Source organism: Pundamilia nyererei, unplaced genomic scaffold, assembly GCF_000239375.1.
Source record: "Pundamilia nyererei isolate P.nyererei 1_Seehausen unplaced genomic scaffold, PunNye1.0 scaffold00031, whole genome shotgun sequence".
NCBI classification, from domain to species: Eukaryota; Metazoa; Chordata; class Actinopteri; order Cichliformes; family Cichlidae; genus Pundamilia; species Pundamilia nyererei.
The window spans coordinates 4,324,605-4,348,343 of NW_005187432.1; the positions used below are offsets into that span (position 1 = coordinate 4,324,605).

The 23,739-nt window shown below is 41.2% G+C and overlaps 2 protein-coding genes across 3 annotated transcripts in view; one reads left to right on the plus strand and one right to left on the minus strand.

The window, feature by feature from the left end:
* Window positions 1-5,058: 5,058 nt before the first annotated feature.
* Window positions 5,059-17,081, plus strand: nadkb (NAD kinase b). 2 transcript variants are annotated; one of them, XM_005729141.2, is made up of 12 exons: window positions 5,059-5,336; window positions 6,848-7,141; window positions 7,248-7,331; window positions 7,990-8,119; window positions 9,172-9,280; window positions 10,411-10,496; window positions 10,979-11,081; window positions 11,162-11,337; window positions 14,061-14,160; window positions 14,290-14,447; window positions 15,968-16,050; window positions 16,145-17,081. In XM_005729141.2, exons 2-12 carry the CDS (start codon window positions 6,849-6,851, stop codon window positions 16,302-16,304), a joined length of 1,482 nt encoding a protein of 493 aa, XP_005729198.1. In that variant the 5' UTR covers window positions 5,059-5,336; window position 6,848; the 3' UTR covers window positions 16,305-17,081. The 2 variants fall into 2 exon arrangements, with proteins under 2 accessions (XP_005729198.1, XP_005729199.1); XM_005729142.1 differs by having other exon boundaries at window positions 5,059-5,220.
* Window positions 17,082-19,053: 1,972 nt separating this feature from the next.
* The window catches only part of sec62 (SEC62 homolog, preprotein translocation factor), a 15,957-nt gene continuing 11,271 nt past the window's right edge, over window positions 19,054-23,739 (minus strand). The window contains exons 5-8 of the mRNA XM_005729143.1: window positions 23,369-23,464; window positions 23,066-23,126; window positions 22,859-22,978; window positions 19,054-21,248 (exon numbers count right to left, since the gene is read on the minus strand). Of these exons, the coding sequence (XP_005729200.1) occupies window positions 20,713-21,248; window positions 22,859-22,978; window positions 23,066-23,126; window positions 23,369-23,464 (813 nt within the window). The 3' untranslated portion in view covers window positions 19,054-20,712. The remainder of the gene's footprint in view (window positions 21,249-22,858; window positions 22,979-23,065; window positions 23,127-23,368; window positions 23,465-23,739) is intronic.

Here is a 23,739-nt window from a genome sequence, read left to right on the forward strand (position 1 = left end):
CATTAATATATTAACTGTTCTTATAAATAAATAATCTTAAAAGGTTATAATATTTGGATCAGAACCGAGGCTTCAGTCAGCCCCAGTGTTTGTTTATTTTTCTTTTTTGCTTTCTTCATGAAAACTGATGTGAGAACTTGACTTTGTGTGGATGTGGGGGAGTGGAACACGTGGTTTACTGAGATGCGATGCAGGACAACAGCAAAAAATAGGAAAATATTACTTTGTTACACACTTCCCTCCCTTCTTTATGAACTGATGGAAATACTTTTTTGTGGATTTCATCATAATGGACTGTTTACTGTGTAATGTAAGCTGTTTTCCTCCCTTCTGTCTCCTCTGAGCAAAATTGAAAATGCTTTGTGGATAAAATGAAAACTTTTCTTTTCTTTTCTTTGCATGGTTTACTACCCCTTTACTTTTTGTATCTGTGGGCCACTATCGGTCTGTTTAATGTACAAAAAAAGAGAAAAAGATTTCCCTGCACATGACACACAGATTGAGTTGGCTCATATGCATGAATATTGAACGTGTGCAAGTTTTATATCGCGAGTGGATCAGAGGCTAGCTGAATATAAAGTCAGAGTCAGATCATGAAGAGTATAACCTGTAGCCTAATTTGTTTGGAATGTGTGTGTGTGTCTGTGGGCGGGCCTCCAATGTCTGACTGAAGCACAGCAGCTTTGAAAAGGGAAACAGGAGAAACTTGCTCATGTAGCTCTGGACGTGCGATTGTGTCCTGATTTAAGATCATATATTATCCTCGTCATTTCTCACTTAGAATATAATCAGTATTAGTTTTTATTCACTTAATTACCTCTTCAGCTGAAAAATATATCAATACATATATAAAAATAAATATATATATATATAAATATATATTAAAAATTCAACACACGAGCAGATATCTAAGGGAGGTCTGTACTTTCTGAGTAGTTTGCATTTTATACACATGGGGGCGCTGTTTAACTTTTTTAAACCACATCACAATGATTAAAAAAAGGACTAAAGAATAATGGGGCGTGCTGGGCCTTTTTGCATTTTGCTGTGTTATGAGAACTTGGATCTAGTTTGTACAGTTTTTACAGGTGTGAACTTTGCCCAACTGACTTAAAAAAAAAAAAAAGTAAAAAAAAAAGTGGAGGTAGCTGTGTTTTATTTACCACATGAACAGATTTGAATGCAAGATTTGCATAACCATTCGCCTATGTGACGAGAACTTGTAAATGGCTACAAGTTGACCTTTGAAGTGTTTGAAGGTGGTTTGATTTGTAGTTGGGTGTGTGATTTCTTTGTTTTCTCTTTTCTTTTCTTCAGGCTGTAATTAGCCTTTTAAGTAGAGCTGATCACACTGATGGCCGGTCACTAAAAAGAATACCCTGATTTCGTTGATACACATCCTGTTATAGATGGGAAAAAAGACAACTCCCCCCCCCCCCCCCTTGATGCTGTTCTGAAACATGAAACAGTGTCTGTGTATGACCATTGCATACTATGTTGCCAATACTACAGTGTGATGAGACTTTTGTTCTTGCATGAATTGAGACACTGTTCTCCTACCTCATGTTGTGATATATATATAAAAAAAAGATGTTTTTTAAGCAGAAGACACTGCATCTCTGTTTATCATCATAGATATTTACTAGAAAGATTACATACCTGTAAATGCTTTTAGCTAATACCTCAGTTGTATCTAGTGTTTGTTTTTTTTGTTTTTTTCTGTTTTTGCCCTTTCCTGATTTCAGATCTTGTAAATAAAACCCTGTATAGACAATGAACTTGGATCAAATTCAAGTAAAGTTCTGTAGTGTCAAAATCCGTCATGTCTTTTTTCTAGACCGCCTTTAAGTATAGAGCTCACCAACATTTATGGTCCTGTACATCCTTACACATAACAGTCCGGTGCTGATAATCAGATCCACTTGATTAACTGATCAGCAGTAACTCTGAGCTCTTCTGTAAAAGCAGGTCAGTGTGTTAACTCAGTGCCAAGGAAAAAAGAGGGTTATAAGGCCAGACAAGTCCATCATTCATATGTGGACATCTCAGCAAATTCACCCCAAGGTCAGATTGTGCAATGTTCAGAGAAACTGCAAATCACCCAAGAGCTATATGTCAGGCTCTACAGGCCTCAGTTCACATGTTAAAGTTCATGACAGTATATTTAGAAAAGGACTGAACTGGGGAAAGCCTCTTCTCTGTAAAAAGAACATGGCAGCATGGCTTCATCTGAACAAATTTCATTTGGGCAGATGAGAGCAAAGTGGAGATGTTTGCCAAAAACTAAACACAGCACATCAGCACAAACATCATACCAACTGTCAAGCACGGTGGTGGAGGGGTGATGAGAAGGTCTTGTCTTACAGCCACAGTCATTGAGTCGACCATAAACTCCTCTGTATTCTAAAGTCAAATGTGAGGTCATCTGTCTGGCAGCTAAAGCTTGGGTCAAACTGGGACAGGACAACGAAACTGCAACAAATCTACAGCAGAATTGCTGAAAAATGTAAGTGGTCCAGTCAAAGTCTAGACCTCAATGTGATTGAAATGTTGTGGAGAGATCTTAACAGAGCTGTGCATAAATGACTGCCTGGGATTCTTAATGAAGTGAAGCAACGTAAAGAGGAACGGGCCAGAATTCTTCCACTATGATGTGACAGACTGATAGAGTTATACAGAAAACAGTCATTTCCAGTTATCAATGCTAAAATAAACCTGCCGCCACTTTAGAACATCAGGAGTGACATACGTGTCCAGCAGCTATTTTTGGACCTCAACGAAAGAATGTTCTAGCTTTTTATAATTGGTGGTGTACCTGCATAATGTCACCAGTGGTTTTGAGTTCAAACTGGTGCTACATAAAAGTCAGGGAGTTACCAAAATCATCTAGGTCCTCTGGAGATCTGGGAAATGATAAACAATTCAGCTGAGCTATTGTGATCAAAGTTTTAAGCCAACAGATAGTACCTCTCTGTAGTTTGTTACAGGGAAATCCACATTAATCCAATAAATAAAATTTTTGTTTTTTATTTCTTATAATGTAGGTTCTTTAGTAAAATGCTTTGTGCAGTCATGTTTTGTCCTCTGCAGCCAGGCTAAAATTAAATCTCCAACCACAGAAGCTGTCAGGAGGAACTGCAGCCAAGGCAAGGCTGGGCAGACGCTATCAGAAGGCTGTTGAGGAAACGCAGCCAGACCCCGTTCGGATCCAGGTATGAGGGTATTCCTGCGGGTAGAAGGAAGAGAACAGCCAGAAAAACCAGGGAGGGGATCCAAGTGTTGAGAAATATACACAGAGCTTGGTTGACAAAATTCCTCCTGGACTGAGTGCAAATTTATTCTGTAGTTTGGGGTTTCAAAGGAGGATAATTCACAGATATCTGTATGTAGCAGCTAATCTCAAGAGGATGGCGAGCACGCAGTGCAGCACAGAGTCAGGACAAGCAGCATGGCAATATGCAGGACATGAGAGGTGTGAAAAACTCAGCACCTGTGCATGTGGTGGTGGGAAACAGGCAGTGCGAAGATGGAAAGAACAGTCTACCAGCAGGTGGATGCCAGTAGGCTAACTAATAAAAACATGAATCATTTTGGCTTGAAGGTGGAAGCTTGCAACCTCTGAGTCATGATGTAAAAATGAGCCCAACCAGCCATGAGTGCAGTGGGCCATTGCAGTGCTCTGTATGCTACTCTGAGGATTTGAACCAACAAACAAACACCTCGTCATCATTGGGTGATGATGAGGTGTCTAGGCAGAAAATAGAGTGAAAGATAACACAGATGGAGCAGGGAGTGTACACAACGATAGGGCAAGAGAGGAAAAAGGGACTTAAAGGTTTTGTGGGGATGAAAGAACTGAATAAATTCTATGGGAGGTTTGAAGGATCACACTTCAACGCATCTGAATTAGGGAACGGCTTAAGCTTGACAAGCAAGTGATTGCAGCACTCAACGTTTTAGAAAGATCAATATTAGAAAAGCAGCCAGACCTGATGGATTAACTGGTAGTGTGGAGGGAAGAAGTGTGTTCCCAGAACCTGTAAAACCATCATCAATAGCTCCTCCTTCAAAAACGTCACAACCACGGGGTTTCAAATGATTATTGTCCAGTAGCATTAACTTTTGAGAGAATGGTGTTCTCAACGACATGCAAGAAAAAAACTGGACCCACAAGAAGGAAGAGTACATGGTGCATGTAATACACTGTCATCTGAACCAAAACAAAAACATATGTATGTGTTCTGTTTGTGGACTTTCCATCTGGATTTCATAATGAAAGACCACACAATGCAAAGGTGGTCACAGAAAAAGGTCGACAGCGCAGCCATCATAGGGGTTGAGTCCGTTTTCAATGATAGATCATTGAGTGATAAATAAGATAAGTATCACCCACCATTAGCACCGACACTGGAGCCCCACAGGGGAATGTTAAATCATTAGTCTTATCTACTCATACTAATGAATGCTGGCCTGGCTCATCTGATGTCTTTAATGTTGGCTTTGCTGATGATACAGAGATTGTTGGTTTGTTAGTTGGTGTAAACACCAGGAAAACTAAATAAGTTATTTTTGCATGAGCAGGAAGACACATCAACAGATACCCAGGAAAAATTCCTGTGAGAGCCAACAGAAGGTAGCTGTGGATGAAATGTGAGGCAAACTCACACTTATCTCACGTGGGATCACAGACTGGTTTCTTAAACCTGTGATGATCACTTTATTTAAATGTCTTCCATAGTCTCCACCGGAGCACGTTAGGGATTTGGTGGAAGAGGAAATTCACATCATGGATGTGAAGCCATCAGATCTGCAGGAGCTGTGTGATGCTGTCATGTCAACATGGACCAAAATCTGTAATGAATATTTTGGGATTGCTCTGAACGAAAAAAGGGAATCCAACCCTGTACTATCAAAGTGTAGCTAATAAAGTGTCCGGTGAGTGTATTTTTAGTGTGCATTATGAGGGTGTAGTACCGTCTTTGACCAGCAGCGGCAGGCGTGGCGCTGTGGCTTTAAGCACGCTCAGAGAGCGGGGGTTGTAGCGCTGTCTGACAAACGGTGACGTCACCTCCCCGGTCACGCGCCGTTCTGTAACGTCCCAACTTGTACTCTTTGATAGCAGCGCTTCTGTTTTTAAAATACACGCTCGGTACCGTCTAAATATTCCCGAGCCGTGGTGAATTAGTAACGACATGTGCGCGTTCGCGTGTTTGTGACACAGTAAGGCTTCATTTTGTTAAGTTTCACTGCCGATCGGACCCGTTAGCCGGTTAGCCATTGCTAGGTAACGGTAGCTGTCAACAGATCAACGGCTCCAAAGCCGTTAGTCACGGCAGGTACTGAGGTGTTTGTGTGTCTATGTGTGTGTCTGTTAGTTTAATTTCTGCGAGCGCAATGTGTTATAAACGGACGGTTATGTCAGCCGAACTGGGCCCAAGGCCACTGCTGGAAAATGAGGGCTGAACAGAAAGTTGTACAGGAGTGTTTTCTTGACGTATATTTCACCGGTTAGGATGGAGAAGTCCATATGATTGAAATGATCAGTCATTATTTTTCTAATTAACCTGCAGTTGAACAGAGACGATTTATCAGTCAAGTAAAAATGTTTTATTTGTGATTTGTTAGGGTCATTTAGAGGTTTCAACCTCTGAGGTTGAAGGATTATCTGCTCACTAAATACATACATATACTGGTTTACTTTATCAGGCACATTTAAAAACAATTACGTTGTGGGACTCTTGAGCTTTTATAATTTATCATCATCATTATTATTATTATTTGGCCTTTAAATGTCTGTCTGTCTGGTACAGGCGTTGCTGTATAGGGTAGAGGATGGCACTAACAATAAGACAGGAGGCAGAGCTGAAGGTGTGAGGATTTTCATTGGGACTGACCAGGATGGACAGGATTAAAAAAAGAGTACATCAGAGGGACGGCTTAGGTTAAGTGGTTTAGAGACAAAGAGATGAGGCTGAGGTGGTTTGGACATATGCAGAAGAGTGATAGTGGATATACTGGCCAAATTATGTTGAATGTGGAGCTGAACAGCGGAAGACCTCAGAGAAGGTTCTGAGGACAGAGAAGGAAGCCATAGAAAGGGCTGATGTGACAGAGGAGGATACTAGGGACAGGGTGAGATGGAGGCTGATTATCTGCTGTGGTGACCTCTAAAGGGAGCAGCTGAAAGAAGTCTGGTATAGGCAAAGCTTCCTGTGGTCTATTCAACATGTCACAATCCTAGGACATGAAATGTATAATTTTATAAAACAATAAAAAGCAGCAAATCCTCTTTGAGAAGCTGGAACCAAGTAATAAATAACGTAACAAAGCATTGGGTGATTTTTTTGATTTCAAATAGTCAGGCATTGTCATAGTTTCCTTTTTTGGGGGGGGGCTCTTAAGTATTTCAGTAATGAGTACCTCAAATCAATGAGTGCCTCCCACTTGATTGCCTCAGTCAGATTTCTTTGTTTATAAACCTTAAGAATTACAATTGAAGTGCACAGGAATTTGATGGACATTGGGAATTACTATATTGGAAAAGTATTTAAACTTAGGAGATCATGACTAGAAGATGAGCATGTATTTAAATGTTGGTAAAAATTAGACATTCCTTATGATATAATATGAGGACTCAAAAATGCCTGAAAAATTAATGTAATTTAAAATGTACTCCAAGATCTTGTGACTTGGAAGATTTTCATAGCATGAGGGTAAAACTTTGAATGGCTTATTGTACCAAAACCAGTCACCTGATTCCTGTGTTGTCAGATGTGAACTTTACTCAAGTTTGAATGATTTTTATAAGAAATCATCCAAACCCAGTATTTATGTTCCTTGATTGCAGGATGGAAAATTCAGAGACCAATCCTCCATCGAGGCCCCTAGCAGTGCCGGACAGAGCCATGTTGCGACCCTCCGCCCCGCTCGGTCAGATGTCAGAGTCACCCAGGGCCTCTAAGCACAGGGAGCACTCGTCCAAGTCACCAAGGAAACGACGGGATGGGAAGAGGTCGCAGCGACGGGGGGGCGATCATGAACAGCTGCTGTGGGAGATTGAGCGCCGGAGGTTGCCAGGCCAACACGAGCACTTGGAGCCCTGCAGTTCAGCAAGCGACACAGCGGAAAGTTCTCCTAAGAGGTTTGCACTGCAGGTTGCCAGCTGGTCCTTCGTGCCACTGGCACAGCTCTGCTGCTTGGGACGTGAGGTGATGTTCTCTTGACTCCACTGTCTTTCCTTCACACAGAAGAGCCCACTTTCTACATGGACCGTATCCAGCCACTCACTTCGGACCCAAAGCCTGCATTCTTCCCAACCCAACTTCAGTCATGTAAGCATGAGGGTGCTGAATGAGTCGGACTTTGTGTTTGTTAGGACATTGACACAGATGAGTTTTTGTAACTGAATGAGATAAGATAAATTTAGAATGCTGTGATTGGATATTACCTGAGATGGGAAGGCTTACAAAGTGGGCTACAGATAGTGATCGTCACCTGATCGTAAAGAGTTTCTTTGGCCTTGATTTGTGAACACGCATACAGACAGATTTACCTGCACAATGCCTGTTATCCGCCACAGAAAGAAGAAGGGAGATAAAAGGTAAAGGGATGAGGAAAAGACCATTTTATATATTCTTGTGTTTGGAATTTGACCCCAGCCTGTACAGACATGACCTCAACGTGACCGAGTCATTCATCACGGTTAATGAATGACTAGGCTCCTTGAGAATACTGAATCATATTTATTTAATTGAGAAGACATGGTATCAGTCGGATTTACTTCATTTGATGTCTGTCAGGATCAAAAGCAGACTGACCTAAACTATCAGTACAATGTGGTAGGGTTACGTTAAACTCATTTAAATATATTATATGTGTTCATTTCTTCTTTTTTGTGTGTGTTTTATAACCTGCCGCGGAGAGACGGTGTTTGTAGGTTTAGGTGTTTGTTTATTCACTTGTTTCTCTATGTCTGTGTCCGTGTCCCAGGCACATCCAAGACCCAGCCAGCCAGAGGCTCACCTGGAACAAACCTCCAGTGAATGTGCTCGTCATCAGGAAAATCAGAGATGAGAGCCTGGCTGAACCTTTCAAAGAGCTCTGCAGGTTTCTAGTAGAGGTACAGGACCCAGCGTTTATAGTGTCATACAGTCGATAATGTACTGCACTCCCATTTTCCACAACAATAAAACTGCTGACACTGATTATGTTATTACCGCGTCTGCTGTTAAGAGTATGTTAGTCAGGCAGCGATCAGACAGTTTTCAAAGTTCATGTGTCAGCGAGATAAAAGCTTTGATGCTAGGCTGTTGAGTTAGAGCATCCCCAAAATGGCAGGTGTTTTGGGATAGTTTGAGTTGAGGCTCTACAGGTAACCTGGGGCAAAAAGGACAAAGGCACCCGAAGCTTACTGATGTTTGTGGTCAGGGAAAGCTTGCCTGCATGGTCCAGCCCTACATAAGAGCTGCTAAAGAACAAATTAATCCTGACGGATCACACAGGGCGGCACAGACTGCTCTGAGTGCCACGAAAGAAGGTGGCCTGGTCTGATTAAATTATCTTTTATATCCAGCGGACACTACCATGTGTCTGTGTTTTACCAGGACAACAGACTGTGTTTGTTTGTTTTTCTTTCAGAGAAGACAGACTTTTTTTTTTTAACAACAAGTATCTCCAAAATTGGGCAACATACATAAATTAATAACAAAAAATAGGCCAGAACAAAAGTAGAGTTTGGGCTGAGCCGTCTCTTTAAAAGTGATTTCACTTCAGTTTTGTCTGTTGGCGAGTTGTAAACTTCACCCATGTACCTACTCAGAAACATGGCAAAGAACCAAGTGTACACTGACACACTTGTAGACCTTAAGAGCAACAAATAATCATAAAGAAGAATGCAGGAAAGCGTCCAGACATGTAAGTTATAGTCTCGTTTCAAGCAGTTACAACACCTTGTGACCAGATGTTTGTTTTAAAAAAACAAAAAAAAAAAGCTGTACTTTGTGAAACCAGACGGTCGGTGTTGGACAGTGAATCCACATATTTGCATTCCATACAGGTGCTATCACTAAGCTAGCTACATGTGTTTGGCACATGTTTAACGTTATTTTGAAAGGCTTACACTTAAGAGATGTCTGTGTGTGTTTTGGCTGTTGTTGTGCGTTTTTGTGTCAGGAGAAGCAGATGATGGTGTACGTGGAGCGCAGGGTCGCAGATGACGCCACGCTGTCGAAGGACGAGGCGTTCGGCTCAATCCGTAATCAGCTCTGCACCTTCAGAGAGGGTGAGACCCAAAGCAACACAAAACTTGACCATTAGAAGACCAGATATTTGTGTTTAGTAAAAGGTGCAATCTTTTGATGTTTATTCTTCAGTAAAAGTGTAAAAATGGCAAAGATGAAGTGTTGAATTATTGATTATGTTACCCTAAGCGCTATTCTATTTCTACTCTTAAGATGACCACATCAGCAATGCAAAGAACTTGCTGAACTTACAGTTTTCCTTTCAGAATGATTACATATTTAAAATTATTTACATTCATTTTTCATTATTTCCTGTGTTTCTGTTTAAAAAAATAAAAAGGGTACTGGAGATGTGTTAAAAAAAACATGTATAACAATGTGTTGTTTCTATTGCGTTTCATCTTCTTTTTATAGTATAACTAAATGATCTTTATTAATAAAGTCATCCTTTAAACTAAGATAAAGAGCAGCTTTGCTAAATTTTCTTTCCTGATCTGTTTTTTGTTGGGTTTATTAAATTATTGTTTCCATTAACTACATTAGCTACAGCCGAAGTAGTGTTGTCAGTGTTGGGTTTTTCTGTTTATTTGTGCTTTGCATCTTTTCGTTCCTATAGCTCTTTAGTCTCATTGTCCCTACTTCATGTAGGTTTTTATCTGAAAGACCTGCCCAGGGTGTACCCCACCTCTTGCCCTGTGACAGCTATGATAGGCTCCAGCGCTCGGATCTTATATTGTAGTACTTTAAAGGATGTGTCGTTGTTTGTTAAAATAAGCGTGTTCAGTTTGAAGAGTTGCTATCAGAGAGAGGATGTTGCATGTTTGAACCACTGCTCTGTTTTCCTAGTTAATGTTGTGTTGGATCAGTACCTCACTACATATGGTGGCTGTTTCCTTGTCATTCATGTTATTGGATGCTCCCATGCAGCATTTTTTCCCAATGTGTTTTTCTATTAAAAACACTTAAACTGCCATTAATGAAATATTCTGACAATCTGTGTTTTGACTGTTATAAAGTAGTGCAAAAGGTGAAACTTTAATAAGGGATCCTGAGTATTGAGTAAATATGATGAAAGATGTTGGCAGTGTCTGATGAGGGGGAAATCTTTTAATGGCTCGTGCTTGAAGTAACATTGTTGTATTTTTTAAGCACTTACTTTGTGTGACGTCAGGTTACGATGATATATCCGACTGCATCGATCTCATCATTTGTCTGGGTGGCGACGGGACTTTGCTTTACGCCTCTTCGCTCTTCCAGGTATTGTGATTTTCTTTTCTTTTCTTTTTTTCTAAATGTCAGAAAACCTTATTGACGTTAGCCAAGACCTTTGTAGCGGTGACATAAAAGAAAAAAAAGCGAGTTTTACATTTTCCACTGTTTCTATTTTAGCGCTTTTAACCCTGGTGAGTAATTTATGACTGTTGCTCCTTCATGTTACAGACTCAGAATAGCAAAATGAATCACATCAAAGACACACTGTGTTTTAGAAGTTGCCGTGTGTGTAATATTATAACAGATGTTCATTTTGCATTGTAATTGCATTATAACCATAACAAATCTTTCACATTCCTTCTCTTCTGAATTAATGTTTGTTTAAAATATAAAAAGAAATGCTTGGACTTGAATATTTAATTACAGTTTTCCTGTCGATGAGCTTTTCAAAGTATAGGTTGGATCATTTCTATTGTTCTGAGTTGGTTTTAATTTTTACATAATGACGTGCCTTCTCTTTTCCGCAGGGAAGTGTCCCTCCAGTCATGGCATTCCACCTTGGCTCTCTGGGCTTTCTGACACCGTTCAAGTTTGAGTCATACAAGACTGAAGTAACCAAAGTGTTTGAAGGTAAACTGCAGCTCTTTCTGGATAATAATAGTTTCATTGGAAACTTTTTACCTGATCGGCAATTTTTGGGGGACTTTCAGGCAACGCAGCAATCACTCTGCGCAGTCGTCTGAAGGTGAAGGTGGTGAAGGACATGCTTCAGAGAACAGGAGAGCAGCCGTACAGCGGAGGGCCACAACAACAGCCGGAGCACAATGGACTCCTTCCTCATGGACACACCAACACTGATGCTGGCAGGGTCACCCTGCAGCTACAGGTTTGTTAAAATGGTCAGTGAGAATATCAGCTGCTGGACTGTTTATGCCACAAAAATAAGCTTGTTGGCTTTTGTGTTCTTGTTTAGAAGCTGAGGTGGATTGTACGTCATTCTGATGATCAGATCATCAGATTAATGGTTGGACAATTCTCAAGATAAACATAAATGTAGATTACAGGCTGGAACTTTTTCATGATTTTGAAGAATAATTTTAGGAATTTAGTAGGTGGATAGAATGAGCTTTTCTGTTCTTATGAAGCACTCAGTTCCTACAGCACAGGTCACATTTACCCATTCACAGTCAACCCTTCTGGGGTTTCTGGTGTGAAGAAAGTGTGCAGCTGTCAGGCAACAGATGAAACTCTTGTGGCTAGCTTGAAGACGCATGGCTGATGCAAACTTTTATTCACGCGGTTATCAGTGCCACTAAATGATAAATTAAAATATTATAATGAGGGCAAGGGTTACAAACCTTCATTGAACGACCTAACAGTTTGATGTCAAAGAGAGTGAAAAAACAGTGTCAGGGCAGGAGAGAAGCATCTGTTAATTAGCTGATTGCTTCGTTGCGTCCCTCAGCTGTTTGTGTACTTTGGAGACAGATGCGCTGAGTTTTCAGTTTACTTTTTCACAGTCATGGCTCCTTTGAATTTATCAGGGTGTCTGTGAGTCTCAAAATGTCTTAAATATACAATTACCAGTAAAAGCCCTTAAATGTATTTCCAGTATGCTGTTTACACACTTTTATCACTCAGTGTGACTGCATCTTTAATGCTGCGTCTGATAGTTTGACTAACCTTTTCAGGCAGGTTTTACCTGTGTAAAAGGCTGATAAAATACTTTATCTAACTGAACACACACTTAAAAGAAATCTTAAAACACAAACCACCTAAGGTTTTTGTGGGAAAAACCCTGAAGATGATGATGATGATAGGGTTACCAGCCAATCAGCCTGCAAAAAAACAACAGTATGTTGAAGGATTTCAAAATTAGGACTTCTGAAAATGTGAGACTATGTATGAAAATGAATTCTTAAACAGTACTTTTGTTAAACCTTTTAAGTTAAAACTGAAAGTCTACATTCCAGTCACATCACAACCTGATTATTTGATTTAAAATCCAGTTAACTCTCTAAAAGCCTTAGGTTTAACTTTTGTACCTGAGATCATTGAGATGCCAAGGAAAGCACCACAACCATGTTGCTGTTTCCTTGCGGGTCTCTAAAATGCAGTCCTTTTTAAATCTATCATATGATTAATCTCTCTGATGTCCTTTAGATTCAGCAGCTGGGACCTCTTAGTTCCCAGTTAAGTTCCTGTGGTTCCTTAGTTCCTGTAAATATTTGGGCTCATGGGACTGCAGTTTGGCCTCCTTGTTAATTCCCGATCACACTCCTGCACGCCATTAAGATGATGGAACCTGACTGTGTGTGTATGTGTGTGTAGTCTAGGGCTCAGTGAGGGATCATCAGCTTGGTTGCCATGGCAACAGTCATAATAAAGCTGCTCGGGAGAGAAATTCGGATGTTATGAATGTTTGTTGAGCCAGTTTCCAAGGATACTGTGGCGTCAACAGTGGAGTCAGTGCCGAATGGATATTTAATGATTCCTGACGTTCTCGGTTTGACACACTGTGTAACTAGCGAACACGACACACACACATAGCCTCTCTCTCTAAGCACAGCCCTCTCCTTAGTCCTCTCACCCCCCTGGAGTTTTTAGGCTCATCGATAAAAGACAGTGACGGATTGTTCTGATCCCTGAGCTTCAGTTTGACCTCACATTACATCATGTCTGCTTGCGCCCAGCAGGATGTTTGCGTTGTGCTCAGCTGACGTCAGTATATCTGTCAGACATCACAACACGGCGCTGCAGCAGGCTGTGAGACTCACTGAAGTGTGGAACATGATTTGTTTGCAGTCAGTCTGCTTGTACTTTTTTCTTTCTGTAATGTACTAGTTTATTGTTTTATGGAGTACACTGAGCAGATTTAAGGCTGTCTTCAGGGAACACATGGATATGTTATTCTGTGTTTTACTGCTCAATGGGTGTGGAGTTTCTTTACAATTTACATGACAACCAGTTTGTTTATTAGACCTTCATCTCCAACCAGAGGCTTCCTTTTATTAGATTTGCTTGTTTGAGTGTTTGGTGGAAAAATCAACCAGATATTTTGCTGAAATTTTAGTGCCAACTTAAATGGACAAACTGATTTAATTTTGTTGTAAATAGCACCACCATGTGGATATTAACAGCATGACACTCTGGCAAGTTCATACAATCTTTTCTGCTGTCTCCATACAGTCTATATACAGTTTCCTTGATCTGTAAAATCACAACCATTGCTACAGTTTTATTTTTTAACTGTGTTTTAGTGATCCCGAGCTAAAGACATTTATTTGCTTTTTCATTTTACTGCACTAAATTCACATTTATAGATAACTGCTCATATTAACTCATTCACTGCCAGCCATTGGCAGTGAATGAGTTAAACCCATTGACTCATTCACTGCCATTGACGGCTATAGACGTCAATGGCAGTGAATGAGTTAAGTATGTGTCATTTGGTCAAAAGATGGCACTGCAGTTGCATATTTTGGGTCTTCAGTATTCGGAGAGAGGATTTATATCCTTTCTAAGAACTTGGCAGAGTTCCCTAGGCCTTCTGATCTTATCTATGGTGTGTGTGTGTGTGTGTGTGTGTGTGTACACGTACATGTGCAGGTGTTGAATGAGGTGGTGGTGGATCGAGGACCCTCCTCCTACCTGTCCAACGTGGACTTGTACCTTGATGGACGACTCATCACCTCAGTGCAGGGAGACGGTGGGTCTGTGCTTCTTCCAGAGCACTGATTCGGTTTCTACTAGAGCTGAAACAAAGTGTTTGTGTACAAATAAACTCAAAGTCAAAGGCAAATGTTATAAACTGCCTCCATCTCACTCTGTTCTCCAGGTTTGATCGTGTCCACACCTACAGGCAGCACGGCATACGCGGCTGCAGCAGGAGCTTCTATGATCCATCCCAATGTCCCCGCCATCATGGTCACTCCCATTTGCCCCCACTCGCTCTCTTTCAGGCCCATCGTGGTTCCTGCTGGGGTGGAGCTCATGGTAAGGAGGAGGTTGGAAACATCTTTATTGTGTTTTGTATATATTAAATGTTCTCTCAGTGCTGACGGAAGGAAAAAACTAAATCATATTTAAATGTTGCCAAACAACAATTATGAATCTAACATAATCTATAGAAGTCCATATTGCTAGAAATCCAGCATCTTTTTCCCCCCACACAACAGTGCGCTTTCACACCACACTAATAGCCCAAACTCACTCACTGTATTCACCTTGAGCCAAAATAACGCGAAAAGAGCCATCAATACGATCTGCCAACACAGTATAAAGGATGCAGCTGCCATGAGATCAGCTACTGGTTAGTGAAGTCCCATTTTGAAGCCTATATTTTAGTGTTTTCACCATTGCTACCTTGGCTTAAAATGAACAAAACCAAAAGATGAACAGAGGAATGGTCGCATCTGACTGTGCAGCTGTTCGCACATACGCTAATGACATGTCAGTCACAAGTCACCAGCCAATGAGTGTACTACAGATAATCCTCCTCTCTGAAACATGGTATCACCAAGATTTACAAAATAGACCTTTGGGCAAGATGATGAACCCCAAGTTGTTCTCTGATCCGACCAGAGAGTGAGTGTGTGAATCTTAGATAGGAAAAAAAGTGCTTCTATGAATGGGGGAATGAGGCATGGTTTATAAAACAAGTACAGTAGAAAAAAGCTATAAAAGAACCAGTCCATGTACTATTTAGTGGCCGCCCCCAACCCAGCTCAGACTGTGTCTTATGGGCACAACAAATGTGCGTGTCTAACCTTACTGCACAAGAATATCTGTTCCAAACGTGTACCACCATTCTACACAACTTAATTAGTTCTGATTGGATTTCGTCTCAACAGACTATCTTCAGCTCATTCATAAAAGTGTCGGTACATTTCATCATAGCTTTTGTCCTCGTGCATTAGTTTTTATTTAGCTATTGTTTTGTTTTTGTCAGAAGAAAAGGCCATTGATGGAATGTATTGGTCAGTGACATTAACACTGGTCTGGAGGCATCTACAAACAAACACCAGGTAACCTAACATGCAAGTCTTTGGACTGTTAGAGAAAACCCACAATCCTCCAGGTACCAGGTCAGGCGGTTCGAACGAGCAAGCTTCTTGCTGTGAGGCTGGTGGTCTGTCCATCACTTTATTACAGGCTTAAATATCTTAATTAAATTTTTACCCCACCGTTGTGGAATAACTCCAGTAACCCTCTTACTTATACCAGCTCTAACAAGGGTTTGAATGAGAAATATTGGATACATTTCATAAAATTGTTCCTGTCAGCCGCTCTGAATTATAGTCACTTTGTTTTATCTGGTAACAACAGCAGTTTTTGCATTGGTGCTTTGGTTCATGGCCAGATGCTCACAAAATGAGTGACGTGCCCTTTGTTCTCATCCGTAAGTTTGTCAGTGCTGGTTAGAAAACGCTTTAAAAGTAAAATGGAGCTGCTCGCCTGGCTGATGTTGTTTTAACTCTAACACTGACAGTCTGTCCTCGCCTTCCTTGAAACAGATCACGTTGTCCCCTGATGCCAGGAACACTGCCTGGGTGTCGTTTGATGGCAGGAAGAGGCAGGAGATCCAGCACGGAGACTGGTAAGCACAAGTGTCGACGTCTGTAACAGATTCACTACAAATACTTTTTTCCTCAGTTTTAAGATGATTCTTCCGTCTGTTCTTCTACCCACAGTATTAAGATCACGACCTCCTGTTATCCGGTGCCATCGATCTGTTGTCACGACCTGGTGTATGACTGGTTTGAAAGTCTGGCTCAGTGTTTGCACTGGAACGTACGCAAGAGGCAGGCCCGACTCGCAGACACCTCTGACTCGTCAGACACAGAAAACTGACTGGTATTGTTGGGGTTCAAAGACATTCAGCTGAAGCTCTCTGCAGCAGCCCGGAGAGAACGAAGGGATCAGGTTTGTTCAGAGACGAACTGAGGAATCGTCTGCAACCAAATCAGCGGTGCACAGTGATCATTTGCACCCCAAGTCATCAACGCATTACAGTCCAGTGAATACACACTGTAGTTTATGTGTATCTTCCAGAAAGAAAGCATGTTTCATCTTACCCGGGAATGGAAAAAAAAAAATTCTTAACAATTGCATGATGATGACCACCCGAAGCTCCTCATGAGTACTAAACAATCATCAATGATAAGTGTAAGAGTGCTAGATGTTAGCGACATAAACGTAGAGATACACTGAAAGCTGAAATGAAGCAAACATACTCTTTGTACTCAACCTTTAAATGTAAATTTGTAAATACAAGAATCTAGGATTAATTTATTTAACGTCATATTTATGTAATATCTGAATATTTTCAGGACAGGAGTTTGAAGCAAGTTTAAGAAAACAGTCGACTTAAAATGAAATTTCTATCACGGAGTAAACCAAAGACGACTGTATGTGATTGTTTTCTACTTTATGAACGTCTTGTGGAGTTCACGGCCTACTTTCTGTTCTCACCGTAAAACACTTCATGTTTCAGCTGCCTTACAAACTTCTCAGCCTGAGTTATAATGCAAGTCAGATTTCTGTGTCGCCGTCGTTATCAACAGATTGTGAAATGATTAAAAGATGTAGCAGGAGCCAAACTTAAAAATAAAGAAAAAACAAACTTTTTTTTCCTTTTTTCATCTTTATGTGAAACCAAACTCTCCCTTCATCAAATCAGTTTTTTTTTTTTTTAGCTCTTATGTGAAAACTAGTAGTTCTAGTTAGCCAGTAAAAATCATTCAATAAGCACATTTTCTACAATTACGTGTCATTCACTGCTGTTTCTCTGGACTGATGTTAGCACTGCTGCTGTTTTTAGATGTAAGTCTTGCCATGTTTTGCTTCACGTTTTGGTGCGCTGCACACAGTGAGCCAGGTATTTAAAATTAATTGTCAGGAAGTGGGTTAAAGCGCAGGTAAGCAAATTAATGGAAGCATGTCTCACCCCAACCGGTCGCAGCAGATAGCCGCCCCTCCCTGAGCCTGGTTCTGCCCGAGGTTTCTTCCTGTTAAAAGGGAGTTTTTCCTTTTCCACTGTCACCAAAGTGCATGCTCATAGGGGGTCATATCATTGTTGGGTTTTTCTCTGTATCTATGAAGCGCCTTGAGGTGACTTTTGTGATTTGGCGCTATATAAATAAAATTGAATGTTTGTGGCACTGAAATAGAAATTTGTTTATCTTAAAATTTTGACTTGTTCAGTAGGTAAGATCAAATTTGGTATACCTCAAAATTTCAACTTTGTTCTGCCTGACTTTTTTTTTTTTTTAATTCAAAGGCAGAAACAAGCTTTCATACAAATCTGATGATTGGGTGAAGATTTGGTGTGGTGTGGCCAAAAACACCTTGTATTTTTTTTAATGTGCTAGAGCGTGCTGGCACATACAATCAGATTAGGTCCTTTCAGGTCTCTCTTAGAAGATTCATGGCAGGACCGAAGAAGTTTGATCCTTGGGAATGCAGTCCCTCTTTGGGTTTGGAAATTCTGGAATCTGTGGGAAAAAAAGCCATTCTGTCCCTGATTTGTAGTGCTTACTCGCTCCAATGATACTTGACACAAAGGTCAGGTAGTTTGAGGGATAAGTTGAGTTGGAGTCACACATTCAAACGAGTGGCCAGAGCAGGACATTGAAGAAATAATCCCACAAAAATCCCCCACTGCCCTATAATCTGTCCAGAAGTCAAAAGATCTTGAAGAGGAGAAGAGACGGGCTAAATTAAAACATTTTAAATTAATCAGTGCCTTTGCTACATCTATTGCAAATATTTGTGGGGGACGAAATGTGAGGCATTAATTGTAGTTTAAAAAAAAATTAATTTGTTTTTGGTGGTCACAGATCTAATATTAGAAACAAAATCACAGTGCTCATTGTGCTTTCTATATTTTTATTGCAATGATAAGATACATATATACTTCCAGACATCCAATTTTATTAAATTATACTCCAATATTGCAGGAGACAGTCTTGAGAATGATATCAATCCAAATGTGGACAACTAGGTGATCAAAAGACTTTTTTTTTTGTTTTGACCACAGATAAAACATGGAGGTTTTACAGTTTTTTTTCCACTTTCATTATTTCTCCCGGAAATGCGTGATGAGAAGCAGCAGCAGCATAGAGTAATACTACAATATACAACAGACCGATACTGTGCAACAGTCAAGAACAACTGGGAGAATCTTTTTTCCCCTGCTCTCTCTTTTGTGAAATATTTATGCCAATATTCAGAGAACAGCCACTGACACACTGGCAACTCAGGAAGGGGAAAAAAAAAACACTACCCCTTCTGGGGAAGAAAAACAAAACAAAACACATAAACAAGACGACATCGTGGTCATTAGAGAGCTAAATGGAAGTACAGCAGACAAAGCAACAAACTACAAAGGCTAGAGGAGAAACTAAAAGAGTTGTAGAGAAAGCTGTGTGGATTATTTTAAAATATTACTTCATCAGAGTGTGTGGGGAACCGGCAGGTCACTGTTAGTGTTACGCAAACCTCAAGTTAATGACTGACCACTGTTTGTGAGACACATGGCACCACACAACTAACCCACCGTGTCACAAGTTCAACAGTTTTGTGGCAAATGTATTTAAAAAAAAAAAAGACAGATAAAAATGCTGATATCTAATAGACTCCCACTGTTGTTACCTTTAAATAATGAGTACACTTTATGATCATATTAAAAACAAAAATAGATACTCTGGGGATTAAAGTTACACCTCCTACAGAAAAGCAGGGGCAAACTTTGATTCTTAGACTGAGTAAATGCATATATCTGATATATCAATAGAATCCATTTATAAATGATACATTTCTATTTTATATTCTGAAATAAACTTCTCGCTATGACTAAAAACAGCATCTAAGACATTTCTAGCCAGAAGATAACGTGAAGGAACAGCTTGGACCACGGTTAGTGGGACCACAGCCGCCAGCTGGATTCACAAAGCGACGCCCGCCAACTGCTGTGTGGCGGCTTGTGCGAGACGAGACGGGGACCGACATGGTTGGAGTCTAGTGCAAATGCCTTTAAACGGTTTCATTGAGACCAACAAGTCTTTGTTTAGCTGCACACTAACGACAACCGTGCTGTGCTTTTTCTCTGTGAAAGTTGTGTTGAGTTTGACAGGACAGTAACAAAACTAATTGACCCGAACACGCCTTACGCTCAGCTCTCCCTCTTAAAGCGTGCGTCGTCGTGAGCTGTGTTTGGCACTAGAGTTTGCGTAACATTATTATCTGGTTCTGTTTGCAAATGAATGAGCCGACTCTACCTCTCCTTGCTTTAGTTGTACAGCAAATGTTGCAATTTTTGTTTTTAGTGAAGTAGGCCCTGCATCCCAGTTGCTCACACTAACTGTTAAAGATGAGTCCCACATTATTAAACATGAACTAGAAGTACTTCACACAGTGTGTACAGGATTGCACTATGATCATAAGCCATTAAAAAAAAAAACAACCCAAAACTGAAAATAGCAAGTACCTCAAAGAGCTGAACGCTCTGCTGTCCAGAAGCTCCATCCAGCCACATTATAGTTGATTTGCTTATTTTTTTCTTTTGAGTAAACTACAGGTTTTGGTCCATCTGGTGAGGTTCAGGTTTCAAAGCTGACCCGCTGGTCATTTTGCTGCCTGAGAAAGCTATCAGACTCACCGCTCCTGGCACAGCTGGCTTGCTAAATTACCACAAAATGTGAGAGAACAGTGGCTTCCTGGCTTTCTCCAGAACTACCGTGGATTATACCGACAATACAGAGCTCCTATGACAAAAAAGGTGGCCAAAAAACAGAACGTGTTTTATTTACTGGTCAGTTTAACACCATCGTTCTTTAAACTCATACCTACTCTAGGTCTGACCTCACATACAAAACATCCAAATGAATCCATTGATGGGATATAAATAAGAGACATTGGTTTGAACTGACACAAAGAAAAAGAAAAAAGTGGAGGAGGTCTGGTCTGATGGATTCCTCAGGCAAATGTGTCCGGTGGCAGTTTCATTTATACATAAATAACATTTGGGTGGGAGGAAACGGATCCACCGTAAGGCTTCTTTTTAAACATTGTTTCCCCATTGTTGTGGGTGTTAACTTTTCAGTGTTGCGTCTATCTCGGTACTTTAGTGGAAGATCTCAACAACAAGAGATGGAACCTCTTTGCAGCCTCAGAGAGGCCGGACCAGCAGGTCCTGGGATCACAGCAGGGAGGGAGGGAAGGACAGAGAGAAGTAGAGAGTGATGGGATTGGAAGAAGTTTATGTTTGAGCAGTCTGAGGTTTAGTCTCACTCACAAACCGTTCTTTCCTTTCTTGTGTCTCTTCATCTTCCTCTTCTTCCTCCTCCTCCTCCGTGTGCTGCTCCAGCTCCTCCCTGGTGATCATCTCAAAGTCGTTTCCGTTGCTGTGCTGTGAGCCTTCATCCTCTCGGCGGTCGCTGTCTGTGTCTGACTGGCGTTCCTCCGTTCCTTCCCCTTCCGCTTCCTTACCCTCCTCCCGCCCTACCTCTTTACTCTCCTCTTCATCCTCCTCCTCTTCCTCGTAGCCATCCTTCTTTTCACTGTCCGACTTCTCGTCGCTGTCTGACTTCTGAGCCTTGGTGGAAGTGCCGCCGTCCTTCTCGTCTGACTTGTCTGTGCCCTTCTTCTCGCTGCCTCGAGGTCCCTTGTATTCATGGGTGTAGAGCGGCCTGAACGAGTCGATGAAACCAACGTCTGCTGTCAGGTTGGGCAGGAACCAGAAGTGATGGCGCCCGCCCGTCACCAGCCAGATAATGAGGAAGAGAATGCAGCGAGCTGAGGAGACAGGAACCAAGCAGTGAGATAAACTTAACACACACCTGGCATCAAAAAGTGGAGGAGAAAGAGAGACCATATTTCTCCCACATTAGCGTCTCATCACTGGCTCCCTGTTAAAACCACAATTTAAAGTCCTTCTCCTCATACAGTCCTGAATGATCAGGCCTGATCTTATCTTAAAGACCTCACAGTATCATATTAACCTAATGAGACACTGTTCTCAGACTGCAGGCTTAAGCTGTGTCCACACTGAAAGCTGACAGCTGGTTGCTTGCAGACACACCAGGCTACGGTTGCCTAGGCAACCCTATATTCTATTTACTAACAGGCTATATGACCATTTACAGTATCCTGCGCTCTCATTGGTAGTTGCCTCAGTCTCCTGGAAGCTAAGAAAAGTTTATTACATACTTTAATACATACCTCACATACAAGGTTTTAAATAATCAGGCCCCATCTTATCTTAATGACCTTGTAGTACCATATCACCCTATTAGAGCACTTCGCTCTCACACTGCAGGCCTACTTGTTGTTCCAAGAGTATTTAAAAGTAGAATGGGAGGCAGAGCCTTCAGTTTTCAGGCCCCTCTTCTGTGGAACCAGCTTCCAGTTTGGATTCGGGAGACAGACACTATCTCTACTTTCAAGATTAGGCTTAAAACTTTCCTTTTTGCTAAAAAAGGGCTGGACCAGGTGACCCTGAATCCTCCCTTAGTTATGCTGCAATAGACGTAGGCTGCTGGGGGATTCCCATGATGCATTGAGTTTTTCCTTTCCAGTCACCTTTCTCACTCACTATGTATTAACAGACCTCTCTGCATTGAATCATATCTGTTATTAACCTCTGTCTCTCTTCCACAGCATGCCTTTTATCCTGTCTTCCTTCTCTCACCCCAACCGGTCGCAGCAGATGGCCCCGCCCCTCCCTGAGCCTGATTCTGCCGGAGGTTTCTTCCTGTTAAAAGGGAGTTTTTCCTTCCCACTGTCGCCAAAGTGCTTGCTCATAGGGGGTCATATGATTGTTGGGTTTTTCTCTGTATCTATGAAGCGCCTTGAGGCGACTTATGTTGTGATTTGGCGCTATATAAATAAAATTGAATTGAATTGAATTATCAGGTTCCGTCCACTTTTGGTCCCCATGGGTTATTTTGTGAATCCCTTTCAATCCTCTGCTGCAGTTTCTAAAATTAGAATGGGAGGCAGAGCCTTTAGCTTTCAGACCCCTCCGTCGGTGGAACCAGCTCCCAGTCTAGATTTGGGAGAACCTTCTACTGTTAAGATTAAACTTCAAACCTTCCTTTTTGATAAAACTTATAGTTGCTGGATCAGCTGACCCTGAACCATCCTCTACTTATCTCAGCAGAAATCCAACTTAAAATTGTTCATGTGCTGCCTTAATTTTTCATAGAATATCTTTTACATTGCAAAAGTGGAGAAAAAGGGTGGGAACTGCGGAGATTTCCCTCTGACATATGGCACAGTTTTCACTAAATAAATACAGAACACAGTCTTCAGCTGTGGAAATGCGTCTCATCTACAACATGTATTGGCACAAATTTCATCACATCCCTGCCCGGACCAATGATTTTATTACTGTTTGCACTTACCGACAGCTAGAAGCAGGATGCTGGCCACAAAGCAGCCAGCTGCAACACTTAGATAATACACTCCAACACGCATTTCAGCTGGCCACAACGGAAACAGTGTGGCCGCTATCACCGCAATAACTGAAAGACAAAAACCGGGAAAATTCGTGTCAGATAACTCTTTCATTCTGTTTTTGATAGTTGAGGAGAAGAACTCAGCTGACTTACCGAGAATCAGACCCATCGCAAACGTCTTGAAGTGGACGGGATCATAAATCCACACGTACACCTGCAGGAGAGAGGCACGCTTTGAGTACTTCACAAGCACTTCCTGTGTAGATTTAACAATCCTGCAAACGCACTCACCTCTGTCAGGGCGCCCCAGGGCAGCTGTGGCTACAATGTAGCTTGCCATTACCGGTGTGTGAATGTGTGTGTGAATGACTGAATGTAGTGTAAAGTGCTTTGGGGTCCTTACGGACTAAGTAAAGCTCTATACAAATACAGGCCATTTACCATTTACGTACTCACCTCATTTCCATCCAGGAACAGCTGATCTTCGTGAGGCTCCAATTTAAACTTCTTCTTCACCTCTTTCTTCTTTTTGGGGGTCCCAGGACTGTCATCCTGTCCGATCAAATCAAAAGTACATTTAAAAAATAGACTTTATTTGAACCGTTATAAGTTCATTTAAACTGTGGAGTTTAAATTGTCAGGGTATGTTGTTAACATTCAGCTTAGTCATGCTTTCTCTTTGCCAACATAGACCAGACTAGAGATGGCACGATACCACTTTTTTATGTCCGATACCGATACCGATATCATAAATTTGGATATCTGCCGATACCGATATGAATCCGATATAGTGTTTTTTAATCAACAAAACTGTTTTTTAAATATCT